Here is a 9,524-nt window from a genome sequence, read left to right on the forward strand (position 1 = left end):
GTCATTCTTGATTGATCTTACCGTGAGTTTTTCTCAGTAACTGGTATCATCCTCTCATGCTTATGTTGTCATATTATTGGTTTTGGTGGTATATAGGACAAAAAACTCATGTCTGACCAAAAACTAAGTTGCAGGCTAAAAATAATTGTTTAATTAAGACAATTTACAATTGTTGCAAAATATACAGAAGAACTGGAGAAGCAGTGGACCATCCATAAAATACTTTGTTTTCCCTTTGTTGTCATTCAATCCTGCAGAACTGCTCTGATGAACTGTTGAGATGAGCTGATGCCTTCTTATGTGTTATGCTGATGTTATCTTTTCCATTATTATTTTCCAGGAGTCTCTTGACCACCTTTTCCTGGGGTCAGGGAATATTTTTCCAGTTTTTCCCCCAGATTGATTCCCTCTGGAAAATGCACTATGCTACATGTACACCACTTTGTGACAATCTCAGTTGTAAAAATGCGCTATAGCAAATAAAATTTGATTTATTGAAAAACTGACAGCTTACTTCTTGGATCACTTTGGATATTTAATATTGTGAAATGCAGGACATAAGATAAAGCAGCAAAAAATTATTAAAAAACACTTAGTGCATACACCTTCCATCTGTACTGATCACTTTACCCTGAAATCAGCTGCCATTGACTAAATGATAAATGTGAGACGGTCAGATTTCTTATTACAGTCATAGCAGTTTAAAGTAATGCACAAATTACATTAAATGTACAGGGTAAGGGAATCCTGGGCCCTGTGTGCTCTGTATGTATAAAGTTTAGCAGTGTTTTGGTAGCTGACGAAACCTCACTACCCTCGAGCTTCCTTGAGGAAATGCACTGCAAGAAACTATGCATCAGGAATTGGACATAACGAAGGGATTGTCAGTGGCTTATCTTAGAGAAAAAGAGAGAGGGGCTTTGTAGCCGTGGAAACCGTTGCCAAGTAGCAGTGCTCAGGATGCTAGGTAAGGGAGGGATGGAGATCGAGCAAGAAGAGCGAAAGAATCTAAGCGAGAGAGAAGTAGACAGAGAGGAAACTATGGGGATAAGTAAGGAGCAGAGGAGGGAATATGAGAGAGGTAGGAAAATTATAGGGCAGTTGAGAAAATGGGTGGGATTATGGCACCCGGGGACTTCCTTTGTTGTTACTCTAATTTATGAGTAAAGCACCATATATAAGCATTTGCATTACTGCATAAAACTATGTCAGCGTCTTGACTGTTCTATGAACAGTAGACTAGACAGAGAGAAAGAGAGAGAGGAGAGAGGCAGAGCAGATGTGTCACTTGGCTCATTTAAATTCTTTTATTCTATACCGATGGGAAAGTTTTTGAACTGACTTTGTCAACACGATCAATAATGTATAGTGCAGACTTGAAAGAAGCAAGGGGGACTGGGCTGCTGTTTACCTATACAGTGCATGTATTCTACATCTCTCTGCCTTTTCCTGCAGCCCTATTGCTATTAACCACAAGCACACTTTTGCCATCTTGGTGAAACATCCATTGATTTCATCTGGTCTAAATTTTTTACGTTCATTAATTTGTCATCCTTCTAGTCAGTGGACAGAGACTAACATATTTTATTTCTAAAACAAAACAATATATTGATATTTAAGAAATGTATGTTCTTATTGCTGCCACCTCCATCTTAAAATATATAATTAATTGATTATATGAAGTGAGACAATGTAGTAAGACTTCTTCACATCACAGAATACGCGTCTCCCAATTTGCTTCGACGATATATCACTGGCGCGATACATTACGCTGGTTGTGACTGTCAGTCTGTGCTTCTGTGTGCCTTTGTCTGCTGGACCCTCTCGCCCCTGCAAGCTCCGTGGTTATTTTTATCCGACCTCACTCCGGCACGAGCAACCGTCTACGGTTCCTGGGGGAGTAAAACACTGCGAGGCTTAATTGAGGGTCTGTGTGTGCGTCAACCGTATCTTGTCTTCAAATGCAATGGTGAGCACGCACACACATACGCACACACGCGCACACACATGCACACAAACATTCCTCAGCTCTGCATTCTGTATCATCATTTTCCCTGAGCTTTCTCTCTCGCGTTTCTCTCCCATCTACCTCACTCAAACTCTCTGTCATTCTTCTCCACTATCTCTTTCCTCCCCCTCACATCATCCACTGTTCATCTTTTCCTCCTCCTTTGTTATTTTGCTCAGTGATGCAGTTGCCAAAATAGGAAGGTGAAATAATGTCAGAATAAACGATTTTAAAAATGTGGAAGAAATGTGTATAGGTTGTAGTGACTAAAAGAGGAAAGAGATATCCTAGCTCTAAGTATTCAATGAAATGATATTTGACAATTTTTTTCCAGACTACTGCATTGTAATCCCTACCATAATTGCAAGATGATGCATTTTGCTGAAAAGGTGGCATAAACGCAAAAGAAAACAGACCAGCAAGAATTAAAATGACCACGCTGGGCACGTTTTGAAAGCGTGCATGCTGGCCCACAGATAACACATGTGCAGCTGGCGTGTCTGAGACATGTGAAGGGTTCCTCGCAGTTCACATCAATTATTTGTGGGGCTCGCTCCTCAAGAGGGACTTACGTAAGTGACATTGCCACGTTCCATCAGCAGGACACACCACGTTCTGTCTCCCTCTTCCCCTTTGCTGCCTATCCCTTTCTCCGTCCGTTTGCCTCCCTTAATCCCTCCCTTTCACTTTTCATCTGCCGGGCACTTTCTCTCTAGACATCTCTCCATCCGATCTGGCAAACTAAAATTTTTTCTTAATATATGTCCTGCTACTGCAGATGGGGTGTTGAGCTATTTAGACAAGACCCCTAACGAGGCAAGCAAATCTTTCCACAAAGGGTCAGGATAATATGCATGCATAGCACCAGGCAAGTCAGTTGTCTCTTGTTGTTCGTCTTTAGTTATGTCTTCGATTTACTCCTGTATGCAGCAGTGTAGCATAGTGGTAAGGAGCAGGACTTGTAACTGAAAGGTTACCAGTTCAATTCCCCGCTGAGGCACTGCTGTTGTAGCCTTGGGCAACGTATTTAACCCAGAACTACCTCAGTAAATATCCAGCTGTGTAAATGAGTAATGTGTAAAAAAAGAAAATTATAACCTATGTAAGTTGCTCTTGATAAGAGCATCTGCTAAATGCCAAAAATGTAATTTACTCCTGTTTTCTCTCCATCTTGTCTCCTAGAATGTGCTCATATGTCCATTTTAACACTCCATTCCATATATATGTGTAACTCCAAGTAAACACAGTTCTTTGTTCCTTCAGTGTCAATGCCCTTAAAAGTACAAATATTAATCACATCCCATCATACACAACAAGGCACAGACAGAAAAGCTTACAAACTGAAGCATGTTGTAGCAGCTGCAGGTGTCTAATCCGGACACTGTGCTGGGTAGAAGAATCAGATGGCGTTGCCACCCAGTTCCCCACCTCCTCCCCTATCGTCGTCATTGGATCTTTGAGTGACTGCAGAGCCCTGGCTTTCATCATTTCAGTATTGACTCCGTGCAGGGATTCCTACAGTCAGGCCACCGCACTCATCTCCCTCACCTCCGCTCTGGCCCACGTTTTAGCACAAGCCACAGCGCCGGAGAAAAGGGAATGAGGAAATCCACAGAGAGAAAGGGGGGATTAACTATAAAAGGGTGCATCTCCCTTTAAAAAGGGAAATGATTTCATAAATCACCTTCAGCGAGGACAACCCGCGCTGGCTCCTTATCTCGGTCTTCCTCGAATTCCACTGCTACAGAATTTAATCAAAGGGTCACGCAGGAAGAGGCGAGAGGGGTGAGATGGGGATGAGACCGATGAAAGAGGGAGCACAGGCTGAGTGACATAATCGAGACACTCAGTACATCACCGGCAGGCATGAGTAACACAAAGCAAACACACACAGAAAAATCAGGCATGCACATGTACAACCATGCTTCATCCATCCTCCATTCTCAACCATCACTGCAAACACGGCTAATGCCCACATCAGCAAGTCAGTCTCTCCTAATGCTTTCCAATTAATTCTATCTTAATCTGTAACTGGCTAATTAAATATTGAGGCAACTAAGAGGCTCTGAGGACATACTGTCACAGTCTCTATCAGCCATTACCAGAGCTGACAGCTTAATTACTCCTCAAATCCACTTGTTCTGAGGTTCCTGTCCAGCTTTCCAAGTTCATTTGATCTTGGAAAGAGAGAAATATAAAACATAAAAAATATACTAGTCTTTTGTGTGTTCAGTTGATACAAAATTGCATTTTTCAGGTAAGCCTATTGGCTATATTACAGTCCACTTCTTAATTCTGGCCCGTGCAGGGCCAATACGCATATTTGTGTACATTTACGATTAACATGATGTGCAATTTTTAAATATTTCTTGACTGGTACATCATGAACTCTTCCCCTCATTCCGCCTACGTACATCACAGGCTCAATAGTCCCAACCTCAGAAGGAATCTAGCCACATCTATTAAAATGAGCAAACAACACAATACATCTTGCTACATTTGCACAAAGAATGTGACTATTATCCCTTCCATTGGACAGGAACGAGAAAAGGAGACAGCAGGCATCAGGATTATAATAAATCAACAGAAATTTAATCTGGATTTCCCTGCCTGCCTGTTTTTTTTGGGGATGTTTACTGTTGCACTAAGGTCAGGCATAGATGAGGGGGATGCAGGGTGGGGATTATGCAGCTACCAGATAAGGGGAAGGAATTAAAGCCACACTAGTGGCCTGACTCACCCCCAGAATTTAGGAAATTACTGCGATGTACAGCAGATTTTACCATCACTCATCTATATGTGGCAAGATTTTTTTTCACAAGAATACGCACAGGAACATTGTTTTTAAAACTACCTCACTACCAAGAGCCATACTGAAGGCCCAATTTTACCACTGGCCTCAGAAACCTGGTACGGGAACACCAAGTGTTTCAGTTTTTAGTTAAGGAGGGGAGCTGGTATACTGCTTGTTAGGGTTCTGAAACTCTCTCCCTGCACGTCAAGACAAATAGTTCTTGAGTTAAGTTCCACCTCCTTGTGGGTAATGATTACAAAAGAGCAGCAAAGAATGTGAGCACCACCCTGTGGTTACAAACAGCATTGCAAGATTTACCAATCTAGAGGGTACTTTGATTCAGTGTGTGTTAAGCAACTCCTCACTGCAAAACTTTTTTAATCAACCTTGCTCAAGGGATGAATTTAACTCAATGTGCTTGCTTAATTAGATGGAGAACAATTTAATCAGGTCTCAACAGGGAATTTCATGTTAATGCAATTGGTTACTAGTGGGTTTGAGTTTTGGTCATGTATTTAGTGCAAATCTCAACAGTTTTGAGATTATACCACAATACATCATAATATATTGAGAGCAAATATAGCACCATATTCACCCTGCACCTTACCTTTCGTCCATAGCTTAACCAATATTGTTGGTTTTTCGCTTGAGCTGTACTCTACCTAACTTGTAAGTCACTTTGGATAGAAGCATCTGCCAAATGAATGTGCATGCCTAAACTAAAATGAAACTTGCCAAAACTTGCAGAACTTCAATCTAAATTGTATATTACTGCCAAAGCTAATCTGTACCTGCCACTGTAAAACATGGGCTGTCCCGATTATCTCAGCCTCTTCCACCGACACCGAAAACATGGAGGTGACTGGTGGCTCAACAGGGAAACTCCACATGCTGGCCCGCTGATTGAGGGTCTCTCTGCGTGTACGCTCAAAATCATGACTTGTGATTTTAAACCAATGCGAAGTCAGATCAGTTTCAAATGGTTTATTACCGGGCATTTGGAAAATACAAAATCGGGTGGCAAAAATATTTACAGTTATTTATCTACAAATCACGGCGAGTGGCTGACCCGCAAAACAGACGGGGAGGGTGGAAAGACTGAGGAAAAACAAAACGGAAGATCATTCGGGAAAAGTGCTACTCAATCATTGGATTGCCGAGTGGCTAAACAGCCACAACAGACTCCAGTGGACACTGAGCCATGACAAGAAAATGATAATCTGCCTTGAACACAAACCACACTGGGTACATCTGTGGTCACTTTAGCTGTGAACCATCTTCTCCTGTCCAAATCAGCCCCTCCGCAATGATGTCCTGACATTTCATTCTGCAATACCAACTCTACAGGAATACAGCTTTGCATCCCCAAGCACCTTACAAAGGCCATACATTTCTCTTTGAGTTTCACTGATCCTGGAAGACACAAAATGGCTGTAAAAAGGAAATAAATGTTTTTTTTTAAAAAAAATCTCAAGAATCCAGGAACAGGAGGCATTCAACAGCCAACCACTGAACAGTCACTCTCCAATTTTGACCGCTACCCCAGGAAGTGCCCACACCGCAGTCCTCCACTCTCCATCTTTCTTTCCGAGTGGGACGCCCCTTTTAGGAATCCTCTTCATCAATCTTGGGTGCCAGATAATACTTCACATGGCCCATGTCTGCAATCTTGTATTCCACCACTGTCAAGAGAACATTAAGAATGAATCTGATGTAGACATTTTAAAACAATCATGGTGAGATATCATGATCGCCTTATTTACCCTACACAACTGGAAACAAAAAATTGTTTAATAAAATTGATTTACTTTTCTACTGATTCACTAATACATTAAGGGCCGGTTTCACAGACAGGGATGAAGCCTTATTGTACACTAAGGCATTCCTTTTGATGGAGATTTCCATAGAGGAACTTTTTAGTCTAGACCTAGACTTAATCCTGGTCTATTAAACCTGCCAAAAATATATTAAATGTATTCGTGCACAAATGCATGGTCCAATGTGGCGCTTACCCAGGGGGATGTCTGCAGACATGCTGAGGGTGACGGTCTTGGAGAGTGGTGTGGCCTTGGTGAAGAAGTTGAGGTAGTTGAGAGCGAAGATCAGCTTCACCGGCTCATTCATCTCAATGGTCACCTGGAAAAGGGGGGGTGGGGGTTAACTGAGTCTGTACTCACCCAGAGATCCCGTCCAAAAGCTCACCTACACTGTGATACCTAGTGGCTTAAATTTCTCCTCTAATATCCTAACAGCCTTCCCCTGCACTGACTCACCGCCTCATCCTCCTTGTCCACGTTGCTGGTCTGAGACAGCTTAATGTTCCCTGTCCCCAGCTCCCCGCTGGCGGAGAACATGACCCCGTCCTTAGCACAGGAGATCATGACAGCGTCACCGATATGGGACAGGTCCCGGCAGATACGCGCAAACTCCCCAGAGGGCATCTTCACCACGCAGCTATACTCCTGCTCCTGGGTGGGGGAGAAACAGGGGCTTGCTCACAGCACTGCCACAGAGGAATAAAGACCCACACAAAGGAGGCCTGAGCCAGAGACACCACTTACCGGGATCCCCAGCTGCTCCACATCCAGGTCCATCAGCTTCATCTCGTAATCAGACACTTTCTCCTCATCTGAAATCAAGACAGAGGGCCAACACTTACAACTAACGGAGAACGTCTATAAAGCAGTCCGTATACAAGGTGAAGAACAATGGTATTTAATTCCTTGAAGACTACCCTTTCCAAACAAGCTTTTAAATTAAACCCAGAACAGTTTCTCTAAATGATAAATCACACCCGTGTTACTCATGCTGTACATTTTTTTTGCAGGACCAAATGTACTTAGGGAAAGGCACAGGTGTAAAACGTTTAATATATAAAGCTATTAGGAATTAACTCAAGGATTCAGGGAAACTAGTTGGAGTAAACACAAGCACTCTCACATCAATACAGAAACTGAGGCTCATAGCCTTGGTGCCCCACTGAAGGACCACCTCAGAAACACTCATGTCTCCGGCAGATGAAGCATCAACACATATGGCATCATTGGCGACTCACTGAGCGTCTCGAACACCAGAGCCAGTGTGTCCGCATTGTCCTCCGCCCTCAGAGTGATAATGTCTTCGTTTCCAGCACACTTCAAGATTGTCGACATGCTGCGATCACAAAGAGCATTTAGGGATAGCGCATCAGTCTCTGTCACACACGCGTTAAATTCGAGCCATTATATTTAGCATCACGCCATATTATATACATTTACGTTTACATTTATTTATTTAGCAGACGGTTTTATCCAAAGCGACGTACAAAAGTGCATACAGTAAGTATAGCGACAGTACGGGGACAGGATGTGTACAGTTCCACAATGAGACAGTAGTTCTCATATCCCATCGTATATGTGTGCATTGTGTGTATTGTGTGTTTGTGTGTTCAACTGCAGCAAGTACAGTGTATTTTTTATTTGTTTACTTTTTTAATTGACAGGTGTCTTAATGACAATTAGGCGATATTAAACATCACTTGCACAAACGCATGGCAACACCAAGACATCACGGCAACAAGTTATCATCTCGTTACACCTGCAGTATCCATGACCAACTACAAAAGAAAGGTAACGTCAGCTAACAATAACCAGGTCATCGATTCAAGCTATCGTGACCAAAATTATTCCCATTAATGAGTGACCTGCTCCTCAAAATACTGATATACATATCACTGGAACATGATTAGCCCTCATCGCTCATATTTTCCCAACCCGGTGACGTTAAGACATACTGACTTCAGTTCAAGACACTGAATTCGCAGCAAATTCCCGCCAATAAGCGTACTCTAAGAATTACTGGCGCCGAAATGACGTCGAGGTCAATTTCAAATGGCGCCTTTTCTCCATATTACCGGAGAGAGCTCGCTCATACACTGTCATCGCAGGATGCAATAATCTTAATTCCATCCCTGTTCTTCCGACTCAACAACGAAACGGCTTCATATAGGTCATGAACAACCCCCGCATGCAAAGTTTACCAAATACAGGACACTCAGTACACAAGTACTGAAAATTTAAAACTCTCTGGTGGAAAGATCAATCAGACTAGCCGGCTTGATGTCTCACCTGCTCAGATTGATGCCCATGGCGAGATTTCGGTCGCAGCGGTAGGAGTCAAATCCGTCGCTGCGGAGGGTAAGTTGCACCAGGGAGACATGAGACGAATCCATGCTCTGCAGCGAGATGCCCGAAGAGCTGACGTCCCAACATGCCTCCGTGATCAGGTCCTTCAGCGCCTCCAAAACCTTCTTAAGAATCGAACCTTGGACCAGCCTAGCTTCAAACATGACTGCGTGAGCTGTGTTTTTATAAATACAATAAGACTGTAAAAAGCAGAAGCTTTGTTGTTAAAAAAAATAATCTCCCAAGATGAACCACAATGGTGAAGTATCCAGCTGCCTGGCTAAAGATGTGCTGCGCACAACACCGCTGTGCGGGGGGAAAAAGTCAAACCGCAACTGCGCGCGCTGTCCTGCTGTTTTGATGAGCCGGCGTTTTTCTGCCGTCATTTCCGTTTATCGTGTAGACTCCTCCTATAGCGCAACTGTGGTATGCGCGGTGGCCATTTTGGATCTACACAATGTTGATACATCTGTTTTGACGATGCTCTGAGCCAAAATGGTGTGCATTTCATGACGGTTACCGTCCAGACTCACTAAACTGTAGGAGGAGCACAGGAGAG

At 43.0% G+C, this 9,524-nt stretch overlaps 1 protein-coding gene across 1 annotated transcript; it reads right to left on the bottom strand.

Annotated features, from left to right (window-relative positions):
* Window positions 1-5,798: 5,798 nt before the first annotated feature.
* On the bottom strand, window positions 5,799-9,283 carry LOC118776719 (proliferating cell nuclear antigen-like). Its single transcript, XM_036527243.1, has 6 exons — window positions 8,909-9,283; window positions 7,858-7,955; window positions 7,364-7,431; window positions 7,076-7,270; window positions 6,815-6,938; window positions 5,799-6,484 (listed from the first exon to the last, which is right to left on the bottom strand). Exons 1-6 carry the CDS (start codon window positions 9,127-9,129, stop codon window positions 6,408-6,410), a joined length of 783 nt encoding a protein of 260 aa, XP_036383136.1. The 5' UTR covers window positions 9,130-9,283; the 3' UTR covers window positions 5,799-6,407.
* Window positions 9,284-9,524: the final 241 nt, after the last annotated feature.

Source organism: Megalops cyprinoides, chromosome 4 (assembly GCF_013368585.1).
Source record: "Megalops cyprinoides isolate fMegCyp1 chromosome 4, fMegCyp1.pri, whole genome shotgun sequence".
Classification (NCBI taxonomy): Eukaryota; Metazoa; Chordata; class Actinopteri; order Elopiformes; family Megalopidae; genus Megalops; species Megalops cyprinoides.